The sequence below is a fragment of the Salmo salar genome, chromosome 28 (genome assembly GCF_965601325.2).
Source record: "Salmo salar chromosome 28, fSalSal1, whole genome shotgun sequence".
In the NCBI taxonomy this organism is placed as follows: Eukaryota; Metazoa; Chordata; class Actinopteri; order Salmoniformes; family Salmonidae; genus Salmo; species Salmo salar.
Window position 1 is genome coordinate 19,068,765 of NC_138318.1, and position 16,745 is coordinate 19,085,509.

At 43.8% G+C, this 16,745-nt stretch overlaps 1 protein-coding gene and 1 non-coding gene across 3 annotated transcripts in view; both read right to left on the reverse strand.

Annotated features, from left to right (window-relative positions):
• ccdc57 (coiled-coil domain containing 57) overlaps positions 1 to 3,599 on the reverse strand; it is a 36,942-nt gene extending 33,343 nt beyond the window's left edge. Inside the window, exons 1-3 of one of the 2 annotated variants that reach the window (XM_014179804.3) lie at positions 3,493 to 3,599; positions 2,955 to 3,216; positions 2,658 to 2,789 (exon numbers count right to left, since the gene is read on the reverse strand). In XM_014179804.3, coding sequence (XP_014035279.3) covers positions 2,658 to 2,789; positions 2,955 to 3,214 — 392 coding nt within the window. In that variant the 5' untranslated portion in view covers positions 3,215 to 3,216; positions 3,493 to 3,599. Of the gene's footprint in view, positions 1 to 2,657; positions 2,790 to 2,954; positions 3,217 to 3,425 lie in introns of both variants that reach the window. The other variant, XM_014179805.3, reaches the window with a different exon arrangement.
• A 1,948-nt stretch (positions 3,600 to 5,547) lies between these two features.
• On the reverse strand, positions 5,548 to 5,600 carry LOC123731488 (U7 small nuclear RNA). Its single transcript, XR_006762641.1, has one exon. It is a non-coding gene; the product is annotated as a U7 small nuclear RNA (small nuclear RNA).
• Between the last annotated feature and the right edge of the window lie 11,145 nt (positions 5,601 to 16,745).

The window sequence follows — 16,745 nt, forward strand, 5'->3', positions numbered from 1 at the left end:
GCAGGTCCTAATCCAGGCACTTGTCATCTCCCGTCTGGATTACTGCAACTCGCTGTTGGCTGGGCTCCCTGCCTGTGCCATTAAACCCCTACAACTCATCCAGAACGCCGCAGCCCGTCTGGTGTTCAACCTTCCCAAGTTCTCTCACGTCACCCCGCTCCTCCGCTCTCTCCACTGGCTTCCAGTTGAAGCTCGCATCCGCTACAAGACCATGGTGATTGCCTACGGAGCTGTGAAGGGAACGGCACCTCCATACCTTCAGGCTCTGATCAGGCCCTACACCCAAACAAGGGCACTGCGTTCATCCACCTCTGGCCTGCTGGCCCCCCTACCTCTGAGGAAGCACAGTTCCCGCTCAGCCCAGTCAAAACTGTTTGCTGCTCTGGCACCCCAATGGTGGAACAAGCTCCCTCACGACGCCAGGACAGCGGAGTCAATCACCACCTTCCGGAGACACCTGAAACCCCACCTCTTTAAGGAATACCTAGGATAGGATAAAGTAATCCTTCTAACCCCCCCCCCCCCTTAAAAGATTTAGATGCACTATTGTAAAGTGGTTGTTCCACTGGATATCATAAGGTGAATGCACCAATTTGTAAGTCGCTCTGGATAAGAGCGTCTGCTAAATGACTTAAATGTAATGTAATGTAATGTTAACATAATCACTAGTTAACTACACATGGTTGATGATATTACTAGTTTATCTAATGTGTCCTGCGTTGCATATAATCGATGCGGTGCCTGTTAATTTCTCATCGAATCACAGCCTACTTCGACAAACGGGTGACGATTTAACATGCGCATTTGCGAAAAAAGCACTGTCGTTGCACCAATGTACCTAACCATAAACATCAATGCCTTTCTTTAAAATCAATACACAAGTATATATTTTTAAACCTGCATATTTAGTTAATATTGCCTGCTAACATGAATTTCTTATAACTAGGGGAGTTGTGTCACTTCTCTTGCGTTCCGTACAAGCAGTCAGGGTATATACAACAGTTTGGGCCGCCTGGCTCATTGCGAACTGTGAAGTCCATTTATTCCTAACAAAGGCCGTAATTAATTAGCCATAATTGTACATAATTATGACATAACATTGAAGGTTGTGCAATGTAACAGGAATATTTAGACTTAGGGATGCCACCTGTTGGATAAAATACGGAACGGTTCCGTATTTCACTGAAATAATAAACGTTTCGTTTTCGAAATGATAGTTTCCGGATTAGACCATATTAATGACCAAAGGCTCGTATTTCTGTGTGTTATGTTATAGTTAAGTCTATGATTTGATATTTGATAGAGCAGTCTGACTGAGCGATGGTAGGCAGCAGCAGGCTCGTAAGCATTAATTCAAACAGCCCCTTCGTGCGTTTGCCAGCAGCTCTTCGCAATTCTTCAAGCATTGCGCTGTTTATGACTTCAAGCCTATCAACCCCCGAGATTAGGCTGGTGTAACCCATGTGAAATGGCTAGCTAGTTAGCCGGGTGCGCGCTAATAGCGTTTCAAACGTCACTCGCTCTGAGACATGGGAGTGGTTGTTCCCCTTGCTCTACATGGGTAACGCTGCTTCGAGGGTGGCTGTTGTCGATGTGTTCCTGGTTCGAGCCCAGGTAGGAGCGAGGAGAGGGACGGAAGCTATACTGTTACACTGGCAATACTAAAGTGCCTATAAGAACATCCAATAGTCAAAGGTATATGAAGTACAAATCGTATAGAGAGAAATAGTCCTATAATTCCTATAATAACTACAACCTAAAACTTCTTACCTGGGAATATTGAAGACTCATGTCAAAAGGAACCACCAGCTTTCATATGTTCTCATGTTCTGAGCAAGGAACTTAAACGTTAGCTTTTTTACATGGCACATATTGCACATTTACTTTCTTCTCCAACACTTTGTTTTTGCATTATTTAAACCAAATTGAACATGTTTCATTATTTATTTGAGGCTAAATTGATAGTATTTATGTATTATATTAAGTTCAAATAAGTGTTAATTCAGTATTGTTGTAATTGTCATTATTACAAATAAATAAATAAAATAAAAATCGGCCGATTAATCGGTATCCGCTTTTTTTGGGCCCTCCAATAATCGGTATCGGCGTTGAAAAATCATAATCGGTCGACCTCTAATTGAAATTTCAATAAATTTGCCAAATTTACTAAAAACATGTTTGGCTTTGTAATTATGGGGTATTGTGTGTAGATGGGTAAGGAAAAAAACACAATCCAATTTGAATTCAGGCTGTAACACAACAAAATGTGGAATAAATCAAGGGGTATGAATACTTTCTGAAGGCACTGTAAATCCGCATGCAAGTTCCCTACTGGGTCCTCCTGTCTAAATATAACCCATACAGATGGGCCTGGTGAGTTACAGTGGGGATAAATGTGGGGCTGGGGCATCATGTAATGTGTACAACAATCTAGGGTACTCATCAGCCTTAATAGACATCTTTGTTTGAGACCAGCATTCTTCTCTCGTTAGGCTGTCCTCTAACTACAGTCAGTCAGTGACAATTACTGGGAAACAGTGTGGGATAAGAAGCCCCCCCAAGAGCTTTGTTTGTGTGAGTCTTTTGAATTGGAATAAAATTGGGGCAACCATCCCACCTGTACCCCACTCCCCTGCCCTTAACCCCACCCCACTCACCTCTGGAGCCTCTCTAGCTGCAGCCTGTGTTCGGCAGCTCTTTGCTGGCTGTGTCTCACCTCCCTTGCCTCACTCTCCCTCTCCTCCTGCAGCTTGGCTATCTGGATACGTAACTGACTCAACTCCTCCTGCCTTCAATAAGGAAAGTCACATGTTAAAGCTAGAATAGTCCTCTCAGTGACAATAGTCAATGTTTTCCAGGGGGTCATGGGATACATAACAAATAATACAACATTACTCTCTCTCACACACAATGTTAAAAGGGGTTTATAAAATGCATTTGATTGAATGATTGACCTGGCAGTTTCTATGGTCTGTGCGTGGGCTGCCATGGCGTCATATCTCTCCAGCTCTCTGTCTCTCTCCTCCAGCACCGCCAGGTTAAAGCAGAAGTCCTCCCTGAGCTGCTGGAAGCGTTGCCTGAGGAGAGAGAGCTGTTCCTGGGCATCACGGAGGGACAGATCCTGCTGCTGGACCCGTAGGGTCTGGAGCTCCTTCCACTCTTTCTCCTTACATGCCAACTGGGTGTCCAGGTCAGCTCCATCATTAGCCTGCATGGCTAGAGAACACACACACATCAAAGTCTAGAGGGTCAATGCACATACTGCATCGTGAAAACACATTACATGACACACACACAATTTCCCGAAATGAAAGCAGACGTTGCTCGCTAGGTAACGCGTTAGCTCGTACGTAGCTTACTTTAGCTAACGTTACATTACCGTTAGGAGGGCTAAACTAGCAGCTGGTTTTCTAACGCTAACGTACCTCGGCAGCATGCAACTAACTAATGTCGCTCTTAGATGAAAGAGTTGTTTAGCTATAGATGTATTACCGATTGCATTGAACACTTTGTTAAAAATGCTAATTTGACTTCTCCCGCTCTCTTTTGTGAATTGGCATGTTTCTATGGAAACCCCAGCGTTGTCCGTCTGTGTAATTCGTCCGTGTAGAAAATGTGTTTGTGAAGAACGAAAAGTAAAGTATTGCCCACAATGACGAACAAAAAACACTGCAAAATGTTCTAATAAAAATGTTTATATACAAACTTGTTTAGGTCTTTAATGGGTTTAGATGACTTTATCAAATAGCTGCTATGGCCCTCTTCTATGCAGGCACATGAGAAAACATGATGTGCATTGCTGTGTAATGTAATGTATTGTTATAACAAATGTATGCAAAGCATTCACCATACTTGGATAGAGATAGAGACTGATCAAACGAGGTTTCTCATTGACAGCCAGTCAGAGAAGTTATGTGCTTCTACCATGCAGAGAGACAAAGGAAGCTGATGACAGAGGAAACCAATACAGCTGCCTAGAACTCACCGGACTCACCTGGCACCACTCACCTGACCTACTCTACCTGCCTGTGGTCACATGCGTCATCATGACTACACCTCTTCCTCCAAACAGAGGTCACTCTCATCAGCTATCTCTTTTCTCTCTCATTCTCTCACTCACACACTCACACATAATACTAGAAAGTGCTGACTTAAAGTAAGAAACAGTGGGCTCTCTCACACACACACTTACCCATCTGCTCAGTCTTTTGGTGTGTGTGCCTCACCTGTGGAAACATGTCTTCTGACAGAAATCAGAATTCAAGAGAAATATATCACTGGAAACGTTTTAATTTTATAAAACTGGTTACATAGTCCTGAGGGCAGGACTGTACTAAAGCTGATATCACATGCATGCAATCATACTAAACGATATGTTTTCTTCAAAAAGTACAAAAACATAATCCACTGCTCATCTCTTCTGGCATACTACCAAGCAAGATGAAATATAGTCCAGGAGATATCTGCAAATTTTAGGTGCATTTTTTAACTTTTTCATAAAAGCATGAAACTTGGTACACTTGTACAGTTTGGGGCCCTGAACATTTTCAGATAGGGAGCCAAAGATTATGTCTACACCTATGTTTTCATGGTCCATGATTATATAGTATATCAGTGATAAAACATAATGCAAGTCCTTTATACTGCAAAACTTTATGTTAATGCATTGTATAAAGTACTTGGGGCAAGCAAATTGTCTTCTCCCAATAGTGATGAGTATGTAAAGGCCCAGTGCAATCAAAAACATGACTGTAGTGTTTTTGCGGACTTTACTGAAGTATTCACTGTAGTATACTGTAGTATTTAATGTTTACTATAGTATAAATATTGTAGTTAAAAAAGAGTAGTACACTGAGTGTACAAAACATTAGGAACACCTGCTCTTTCAATTACATAGACTGACCAGGGGAATCCAGGTGAAAGCTATGATCCCTTATTGATGTCAGTTGTTAAATCCACTTCAATCAGTGTAGATGAAGTGGAGGAGACAGGTTAAATAATGATTTTCAAGCCTTGAGAAAATTGAGACATGGATATGCCAGTCAGAGGGTGAATGGGAGAAACAAAAGATTTGAACAGGGTACAGTAGTAGGTGCCAGGCGCACCGGTTTGAGTGTGTCAAGAGCTGCAATGATTTTTTCACGCTCAACAGTTTCCTTTGTGTATCACGAATGGTCCACCAACCAAAGGACATCCAGACAACTTCACACAACTATGGGAAGCATTGGAGTCAACATGGGCCAACGTCCCTGTGGAATACATTTGACATCTTGTACAGTCCATGCCCTGAGGAATTGAGGCTGTTATGAGGGGAAAAAGAGGGTCCAACTCATTATTAGGAAGGTGTTCCTAATGTTTTGTACACTCAGTGTAAATGCTATAGTAATTACTGTAGTGTTTTTGCTGATTGTAGTATACTGTAGTATTTACTGTAGTGTTTTTGCGGGCTGTAGTATAGTATACTGTAGTATTTACTGTAGGGTTTTTGGGGACATTACTGTAGTATTTATTAAAGTGTTTTTTGTTGTTATCTTTGATATAGAGGTGGGGGGCTTTCTCCTTGAGGAAACCTACTGGAGAAATACTGACAGAGCACATTTTTCATAACCTGTAAGTAGGTAGGACCGGGTTCTGAACGGAGAGTTCAGAGCTTCTGCTCTTTTCTGTAAGCATAGGGAACACAGTATGGTCTTTACATGGCATGTAGGTTTCTCACTTACAGGTGGCACAAATTGGTATATAGGGGAAGGGAATGGGCAGGTTATAGGCAAATGAAATACTGTAGTATTTACTATAGTTCCCAAAAAAAATGTTTTTGTAGACTGTAGTATTTTGAGAACATTTCTGTAGTATTTACTACAGTGTTTTTTGGTGTATAATGCTGTAGTATTTACAATAGTATTCTACAGTATACTACCAAATTCTTTACTAAGTACTACACATGATCAAGGGATACTACAGTACTATAGTATTCTACAGTTTAATACAGAATTATATAGTAATTACTGTATTATTATATCATAAAGTGAAGTATTTATGTGGTATATATATTCCCAAACAAAACATACAGTACCAGTCAAAGGTTTGGACACACCTGCTCATTCCAGGGTTTTCCTTTATTTTTACTATTTTCTACATTGTAGAATAATAGTGAAGACATCAAAACTATGAAATGACACATGGAATCATGTAGTAACCAAAAAGGTGTTAAACAAATCAAAATATATTTTAGATTTTAGATTCTTCAAAGTAGCCACCCTTTTCCTTGATGACAGCTTTACACACTCTTGTCATTCTATCATACAGCTTCATGAGGAATGCTTTTCCAACAGTCTTGAAGGAGTTCCCACATACGCTGAGCACTTGCGTGCTGCTTTTCCTTCACTCTCCAGTCCAACTCATCCCAAACCATCTCAATTGGGTCAGGTGATTGTGGAGGCCAGGCCATCTGATGCAGCACTCCATCACTCTCCTTCTTGGTCAAATAGTCCTTACACAGCCTGGAGGTGTGGATTGGGTCATTGTCCTGTTGAAAAACAAATGATAGTGGGACTAAGGCCAAACCAGATGGGATTGCGTATCGCTGCTGTATGCTGGAGTAGCCATGCTAGTTAAGTGTGCCTTGAATTCTAAATAAATCACTGACCGTGTCAACAGCAAAGCATCCCCACACCATCACACCTCCTCCTCCATGCTTCACGGTGGGAATCACACATGCGGAGATCATCCGTTCACCTACTCTGCATCTCACAAAGACACGGTGGTTGGAACCAAAAATATCACATCTGGACTCATCAGACCAAAGGACAGCCTTCCACCGGTCTAATGTCCAAGGGTTGTGTTTCTTGGCCGAAGCAAGTCTCTTCTTCTTATTGGTGTCCTTTAGTAGTGGTTTCTTTGCAGCAATTTGACCATGAAGGCCTGATTCATGCAGTCTCCTCTAAACAGTTGATGTTGAGATGTGCCTGTTACTGGAACTCTGTGAAGCATTTATTTGGGCTGCAATCTGAGGTGCAGTTAACGCTAATGAACTTATCCTCTGCAGCAGAGGTAACTCTGGGTCTTATTTTCCTGTGGCGGTCCTCATGAGAGACAGTTTTATCATAGCGCTTGATGGTTTTTTGCGACTGCACATAAAGAAACCTTCAAAGTTCTTGACATTTTCCAGATTGACTGACGTTCATGTCTTAAAGTAATTATGGACTGTCGTTTCTCTTTGCTTATTTTAGCTTTTTTTATGGACTTGGTATTTTACCAAATAGGGCTATCATCTGTATACCACCCATAACTTGTAACAACACAACTGATTGGCTCTAACGCATTAAGGAAAGAAATTCCACAAATGAACGTTTAACATGGCACACCTGTTAATTGAAATGCATTCCACGTGACTACCTCATGAACCTGCATGAGAGAATGCCAAGAGTGTGCAAAGCTGTCAAGGAAAAGGGTGGCTACTTTGAAGAATCTAAAATATATTTTGATTTGTTTAACACTTTTTTGGTTAGTACATGATTCCATATGTGTTATTTCATAGTTTTGATGTCTTCACTATTATTTTACAATGTGTAAAATAGTAAAAATGAATAAAAACCCTTGAATGAGTAGGTGTGTCCAAACATTTCACTGGTACTGTATATAAACCTACATACGAGGTTGGAATAATACTGTGACATTTAGAAAATTATGCCATTTTAGTGTAAGAGCTGTTTGAAAAGGCCTCCTAGAAGTTAAGCCTGGATTAGTTTGATTGAGTTTTGTCCTGCCTGGTGACATCACTAGGCGGTAAATTCGTTAATAGATCAATAACAAATTCCAAATATCTGCCAAAAACAGCTAGTTTTCAGTTTTCCCCTCCCAACTGAGACCACTCCCAGACAGTTCTAGCAAAATTCTTGCTTGAGAAATGCAGGCGCATACAGGGCGTTTAGAAGGAGGGGAACGTTTCGGAAGAAAATACCTTTAAGGAAGAGGGGCGCGTTTGGGAGGAAAGGAACAAGGGTTGGACATAAGGCCTGTGGGAGAGAGAAAAGAACCACAGACAGTTGAAGTGGGATTGGATTGGAGCAGGAAAGTGCAACCGGAGCCCTCTGTCCCTCATCCTCCTCCCCTTTCCCTTGAGGTGTGATTTACTAATCCTGCAGAGCCAGAGGAATGTTTCTCATAGTAAATTCAATAGACCCCGTATGTGTAAAGTCAGAGATTGATTAACTGAAAAAGGATCTCATGTCGTTTCTTGCAATAGCCCTTTGACTTTAAGGAGTATTTCCCTCAAAACTATGATTCCTAGAAAATGTGTCCGGAGACTTGGTCAACTTCACCAGATTTTTCAAAAATTCTACATGTATCGGAAATAAGCAGGGTCAGCTACACCATAAGCCAAGGACCCCTTCTTCATGTCCTCATATGTAGCACAACAAGACCACGAAAATATATCTATCATAGATCATATCATAACATGGGGCGCGGGAACCGGCTGAGGCAGGGGAGCCTGGCGATCCGGCGGAGGCATGAAAGCCTGATGAGCCGGTGGAAGCAGGGGAGCCTGGCGATCCGGCGGAGGCATGAAAGCCTGATGAGCCGGTGGAAGCAGGGGAGCCTGGCGATCCGGCGGAGGCATGAAAGCCTGATGAGCCGGTGGAAGCAGGGGAGCCTGGCGATCCGGCGGAGGCATGAAAGCCTGATGAGCCGGTGGAAGCAGGGGAGCCTGGCGATCTGGCGGAGGCATGAGAGCCTGTAGCGGCTCCCGGACCCGACGTCATTTACAATGACAATTTTTAATTTTTAATTAAACAACAAAACACTCCCTGATGCCTGCCTTAGGTGAGGTGTTATTCTGTAACGAGTGTGCTGAGTCGGGGAGAAAGTACAGGGAGTGAGTGTTTTAATAAATAAACAAAACAATAAACACGAAATACAAACAACGCACCGACATGAAACTGAGTCAATAACACCTGAGGAAAGAACCAAGGGGAGTGACAGATATAGGGAAGATAATCAAGGAGGTGATGCAGTCCAGGTGAGTGTCAGGAGGCGCTGGTGCACTTGATGATGGTGACAGGTGTGTGGGATAATCAGCAGCCTGATGACCTAGAGGCCGGAGAGGGAGTATACGTGACACTAGAGCTGGCCGCTGGGCCAAACTGACCAATCGGGTGTCACGCCCTGACCTGAGAGATCCATTTTATGTCTCTATTTAGGTTTGGTCAGGGTGTGATTTGGGTGGGCATTCTATGTCTGGTTTTCTATGTTTGGGATTGCTTTGTTTCGGCCGGGTATGGCTCCCAATCAGGAACAGCTGTACATCGTTGTTGCTGATTGGGAGTCATACTTAGGCAGCCTGTTTTTCCTTTGGGTTTTGTGGGTGAATGTTTTCTGTTTAGTTTTGTAACCTGACAGAACTGTTGCTGGTCGTTTTTGGTTTATTTTGTAAGTGTTCATTCGGTCCATTAAAATCTTTCAAGATGAACACATCCTCCGCTGCACCTTGGTCTCATTTTGACGACGGCCGTTACATCGGGGGAGAAGGGCCTTGGTCAGGGAGGTGACCAAGAACCCGATGGTCACTCTGACAGAGCTCTAGAGTTCCTCTGTGGAGATGGGAGAACCTTCCAGAAGGACAACCATCTCTGCAGCACTCCACCAATAAGGCCTTTATTGTAGTGGCCAGACGGAAGCCACTCCTCAATAAAAAGCACATGACAGCCCGCTTAGAGTTTTCCAAAAGGCACCTGAAGACTCTCAAACCATGAGAAACAAGATTCTCTTGTCTGATGAAACCAAGATTGAATTCTTTGGCCTGAATGCCAAGCGTCACATCTGGAGGAAACCAGGCACTGCTCATCATCTGGCCAATACCATCCCTACGTTGAAGCATGGTGGTGGCAGTATCATGCTGTGGGGATGTTTTTCAGTGCCAGAGACTGGGAGGCTAGTCAATGCTAGTCAGGATCGAGGCAAAGATGAACGGTGCAAAGTACAGAGAGATCCTTGATGAAAACCTGCTCCAGATTGCTCAGGACCTCAGACTGGGGTGAAGGTTCACCTTCCAACAGGACAATGACCCTAAGCACACAGCCAAGACAACACAGGAGTGGCTTTGGGACAAGTCTCTGAATGTCCTTGAGTAGCCCAGCTAGAGCCCGGACTTGAACCTGATCGAACATCTCTGGAGAGACCTGAAAATAGCTGTACAGCAACGCTCCCCATCCAATCTGACAGAGCTTGGGAGGATCTGCAGAGAAGAATGGAAGAAACTCCCCAAATACAGGTGTACCAAGCTTGTAGTGTCATACTCTAGAAGACTCAAGGCTGTAACTGCTGCCAAAGGTGCTTCAACAAAGTACTGAGATAAGGGTCTGAATACTTATGTAAATGTCATATTTCAGTTGTTGTTTTTTTATACATTTGCAAAAATGTCTACAAAACATGGGGTATTGTGTGTAGATTGATTAGAATATATATATATTTTAAATCAATTTTATAATAAGGCTGTAACATAACAAAATGTGAAAAAAGTCAAGGGGTCTGAATATTTTCAGAATGCACTGTATATAAAAATAAATTGGGGTCGGGGTCCCTTAGAGTCCGCGGGGTCCTATTCGCAGCGCGTTTTCTGGACATAGGGGTCATAACATATAATGCAGTGATAACCACATTTAACACCCATGACGCTTTGCGCATACAACTAAGGTAAGTACGGAGGTATGAAAGATACAACATTAAAGATCCAATGCAGCGTTTTTTAAATCTCAAAATCAAATAATTTCTGGGGAACAATTATTACCTTAACCTGATTGTTTTTAATTAAAATGGTCAAAAAGAAACAACAATAGCCTCTTAGCAAAAAGCAATTACTCAATAAATAATTTAGCTAGGACTATCTGGGAGTGGTCAGAGTGGGGAGGGGAAAACTTAAAATTAGCTGTTATTGGCAGAGAGGTTTGGAATTCTCTTTCTTATTGGTCTATTAACTACACTGAACAAAAATATAAATGCAACATGCAACAATTTCAAAGATTTGACGGAGTTATAGTTCATATAAGGAAATCGGTTAATTGAAATATATTCATTAGGCCCTAATCTATGGATTTCACATGACTGGGAATACAGATATGCATCCAATCAAATGTATAATCAAATGAATTTATAAAACACTTTTTACATCAGCAGATGTCACAAAGTGCTTATACAGAAATCTTGCCTAAAACCCCAAACTGTAAACAATGCAGATGTAGAAGCATGGTGGCTGGGAAAAAAAGAGGCGTGGCCAGTCCTTTTCTGGCTGTGCCAGGTGGAGATTATTAGAGTACATGGCCATTTTAAGGCCAGATCGTTCTTCAAGATGTTCAAACGTTCATAGATGATCAGCAGGGTCAAATAATAATCACAGTGGTTGTAGAGGGTGCATCAGGTCAGCACCTCAGGAGTAAATGTCAGTTGGCTTTTCATAGATGGGGAGGGAGCGAGAGAGAGGGTCAATAACAGGAGGTCCGGGACAAGGTAGCATGTCTGGTGAACAGGTCAGGGTCCCATAGCCTAAGTCTAAACAGCAGAAACTGGATCAGCAACATGACCAGCTGGACTGGGGACAGCCAGGGGTCATCAGGCCAGGTAGTCCTTGGGCTCAGGTCCTCCAAGAGAGAAAGAGAGAGAGATTGGAGAATTCGAGAGAGCATACTTAAGTTCACACAGGACACCAGATAAGATAGGAGAAATACACCAGATAGGACAGACTGACCCTAGCCCCCCAGCACATAGATTATTGCAGCATAGGCTGAGACGGGGGGGGGGGGTACTCTGTGACCCTGTCAGACAATACCCCTGGTCAGGGCCAACCAGGCAGGATATAACTATAAATATAAATATAATATAATATAAATTTATCATTTATCGCCCTCTAGGTTCCCTTGGAGAGTTCATCAATGAGCTTGACGCCTTGATAAGTTCCTTTCCTGAGGATGGCTCACCTCTCACAGTTCTGGGTGACTTTAACCTCCCCACGTCTACCTTTGACTCATTCCTCTCTGCCTCCTTCTTTCCACTCCTCTCCTCTTTTGACCTCACCCTCTCACCTTCCCCCCCTACTCACAAGGCAGGCAATACGCTTGACCTCATCTTTACTAGATGCTGTTCTTCCACTAATCTCATTGCAACTCCCCTCCAAATCTCCGACCACTACCTTGTATCCTTTTCCCTCTTGCTCTCATCCAACACTTCTCACTCTGCCCCTACTCGGATGGTATTGCGCCGTCCCAACCTTCGCTCTCTCTCTCCCGCTACTCTCTCCTCTTCCATCCTATCATCTCTTCCCTCTGCTCAAACCTTCTCCAACCTATCTCCTGATTCTGCCTCCTCAACCCTCCTCTCCTCCCTTTCTGCATCCTTTGATTTTCTCTGTCCCCTATCCTCCAGGCCGGCTCGGTCCTCCCCTCCTGCTCCGTGGCTCGACGACTCACTACGAGCTCACAGAACAAGGCTCCGGGCAGCCGAGCGGAAATGGAGGAAAACTCGCCTCCCTGCGGACCTGGCATCCTTTCACTCACTCCTCTCTACATTCTCCTCTTCTGTCTCTGCTGCTAAAGCCACTTTCTACCACTCTAAATTCCAAGCATCTGCCTCTAACCCTAGGAAGCTCTTTTCTACCTTCTCCTCCCTCCTGAATCCTCCTCCCCCTCCCCCCCCCCCCTCCTCCCTCTCTGCGGATGACTTCGTCAACCATTTTGAAAAGAAGGTTGACGATATCCGATCCTCGTTTGCTAAGTCAAACGACACCGCTGGTCCTGCTCACACTGCCCTACCCTGTGCTTTGACCTCTTTCTCCCCTCTCTCTCCAGATGAAATCTCGCGTCTTGTGACGGCCGGCCGCCCAACAACCTGCCCATTTCCGGAGACCTTCTCCCCTTCCTCACCTCGCTCATCAACTCATCCTTGACCGCTGGCTACGTCCCTTCCGTCTTCAAGAGAGCGAGAGTTGCACCCCTTCTGAAAAAACCTACACTCGATCCCTCCGATGTCAACAACTACAGACCAGTATCCCTTCTTTCTTTTCTCTCCAAAACTCTTGAACGTGCCGTCCTTGGCCAGCTCTCCTGCTATCTCTCTCAGAATGACCTTCTTGATCCTAATCAGTCAGGTTTCAAGACTGGGCATTCAACTGAGACTGCTCTTCTCTGTGTCACGGAGGCTCTCCGCACTGCTAAAGCTAACTCTCTCTCCTCTGCTCTCATCCTTCTAGACCTATCTGCTGCCTTTGATACTGTGAACCATCAGATCCTCCTCTCCACCCTCTCCGAGTTGGGCATCTCCGGCGCGGCCCACGCTTGGATTGCGTCCTACCTGACAGGTCGCTCCTACCAGGTGGCGTGGCGAGAATCTGTCTCCGCACCATGCGCTCTCACCACTGGTGTCCCCCAGGGCTCTGTTCTAGGCCCTCTCCTATTCTCGCTATACACCAAGTCACTTGGCTCTGTCATATCCTCACATGGTCTCTCCTATCATTGTTATGCAGACGACACACAATTAATCTTCTCCTTTCCCCCTTCTGATAACCAGGCGGCGAATCGCATCTCTGCATGTCTGTCAGACATATCAGTGTGGATGACGGATCACCAGCTCAAGCTGAACCTCGGCAAGACGGAGCTGCTCTTCCTCCCGGGGAAGGACTGCCCGTTCCATGATCTCGCCATCACGGTTGACAACTCCCTTGTGTCCTCCTCCCAGAGTGCTAAGAACCTTGGCGTGATCCTGGACAACACCCTGTCGTTCTCCACTAACATCAAGGCGGTGACCCGATCCTGTAGGTTCATGCTCTACAACATTCGCAGAGTATGACCCTGCCTCACACAGGAAGCGGCGCCCCCCCCCCCCCCCTTAAAAGATTTAGATGCACTATTGTAAAGTGGTTGTTCCACTGGATATCATAAGGTGAATGCACCATTTTGTAAGTCGCTCTGGATAAGAGCGTCTGCTAAATGACTTAAATGTAATGTAATGTAAATGTAAATGTAAATATAACCCCACCCACTTTGCCAAAGCACAGCCCACACACCGCTAGAGGGATATCAACAGACCACCAATTTACTACCCTGAGACAAGGCTGAGTATAGCCAACGAAAATCTCCACTACACGAGGGGGCGCAAAACGGACAGGAAGATCACGTCAGTGATTCAACCCACTCAAGTAACACACCATTCCTAGGAACGGCATGGAAGAGCACTAGTAAGCCAGTGACTCAGCCCCCATAATAGGGTCAGAGGCAGAGAATCCCAGCGGAGAGAGGGGAGCCGGCCAGGCAGAGACAGCAAGGGCGGTTCATTATTCCAGTGGCTTACCATTCACCTTTGCACCCATGGGCCAGACTACAGTCAATTATAGGACCTACTGAAGAGATGAGTCTTCAGTAAAGACTTAAAGGTCGAGACCGAGTCTGCGTGTCTCACATGGGTAGGCAGACCATTCCATAAAAATTGAGCTCTATATGAGAAATCCCTGCCTCCAGCTGTTTGCTTAGAAATTCTAGGGACAGTAAGGAGGCCTGCGTCTTGTGACCGTAACGTACGTGTAGTTATGTACGGCAGGACCAAATTAGAGAAATAGGTAGGAGCAAGACCATGTAATGCTTTGTAGGTTAGCAGTAAGCATCTGTTGGTCACAGATACCTTAAAAAAAAGGTAGGGACGTGGATCAAAAAAACAGTCAGTATTTGGTGTGACCAACATTTGCCTCCTGCAGTATGACACATCATCTTCACATAGAGTAGATCAGGGTGTTGATTGTGGCCTGTGGAATGTTGTCCCACTTCTCTTCAATTGCTGTGCGAAGTTTCTGGATATTGGCGGGAACAGGAACACGCTGTCGTACACGTTGATCCAGAGCATCCCAAATATGCTCAATGAGTGACATGTCTGGTGAGTATGCCGGCCATGGAAGAACTGTGTACAGATCCTTGCGACATGGGGCCGTGCATTATCATACTGAAACATGAGGTGATGGTGGCGGATGAATGGCACGAGAATGGGCCTCGTCACAGTTTCTCTGTGCATTCAAATTGCTATTGATAAAATTGCTATTGATAAAATGCAATTGTGTTTGTTGTCCTTGGCTTATGCCTGCCCATACCATAACACCCCGCCAACATGGGGCACTCTGTTCACAACGTTGACATTAGCAAACCACTCGCCTTCACACGCCATCTGCCCAGTACAGTTGAAACTGGGATTCATCCTTGAAGAGCACACTTCTCCAGTGTGCCAGTGGCCATCAAAGTTGAGCATTTGCACACTGAAGTCAGTTACGATGCCAAACTGCAATACTCCATAAATTGTTTCATGGCTGGTCTCAGACGATTCCACAGGTGAAGAAGCCTGATGTGGAGGTCCTGGGCTGGTGTGGTTTCACGCGGTCGGTTAGACGTACTGCCAGATTCTTGAAATCGATGTTGGAGGCAGCTTATGGTAGAGAAATTAACATTCAATGCTCTGTCAACTCTGGTAGACATTCCTACAGTCAGCATGTGATAAGAGAATTATCTAATAAAGGTAAATGAATCAATAAACCATGATGAATTATTAGTCATACAGCATGGTTAATGAATAATCAATGTAATGATCAATGTAGGGATCGATTGGTCTGATTAGTTCCGGAAAGTCCAGGAACCACTGGAGAGGGAAAGAAATGTGTGTATGCAATTAGTATAGAGAGCTACAGAAGCAGATGGTCAAGGGAGTAAAACTTCAAAGAGTTCCTAACCTTGTAGGAAAGGAACAGGCTGAGACAGAATGTGATAAACAGCGTGAGAAGTCAATGGGGGTTGCAGGTCACCAACAGATTGTGTGTAAATGCATGTGCGTAAGTAAGCAAGAACTATATAATGACTGTTTTGTTATCCTGACGCCAGAACGTTCTCTGAATAAAGCTACAGAAACCTTTTGCTGAAAGCTGAGTCCTTGCCTAATTATTTTAACCCATTGTCTTACAAACCTTGGGCATTAGTCAAGGCGAATTGATTATTGATTATTATCATCAAGATATAAAATTCCTTTAACAGCATGCCAATAGCACGCCCCCTCAAAACTTGAGACATCTGTGGCATTGTGTTGTGTGACAATAACTGCACATTTTAGAGTTGCCTTTTATTGTCCCCAGCACAAGTTGCACATGTGTAATAATCAGGTTCTTGATATGCAACACCTGTCAGGTGGATGGAATATCTTGGAAAAGGATAAATACTCACTAACAGGGATGTAAACAAATTTGTGCACAATATTTGAGTGAATTAAGCTTTTTGTGCCTATGGAACATTTCTGGGATATTTTATTTCAGCTCATGCTGCATTTATATTTTTGTTCAGTATATATGTATATACATATATATTCCGTTTTTTTTACATTGCTCATTCTGCTATTTCTTCATTTAAAAATGTTGTGGGATTTTGTGTATAAAAAATGGTGTGTTTTTTATGTTGCTAGGTAGGCTATTCCTACCTGTAAGAGCTAGAAACACAAGCATTTTTGTTACACCCGCGATAACATCTGCAAATCTGTGTACACAGCCAATAAACTTTGATTTTATTTAAAATGGTGGATTACATCATTTTAGTATGACTGCAGAATTTATTATGCCGTTGTGATGCAATGATGCTGTCGGACTGATCAAGGCATGAGCAGCAGCTACGTAGGCAGCAAAGTGGGCAGTAGCTACATAAAACACATTTTTGAAATTGCAAACTGCAATATGCAGCGTT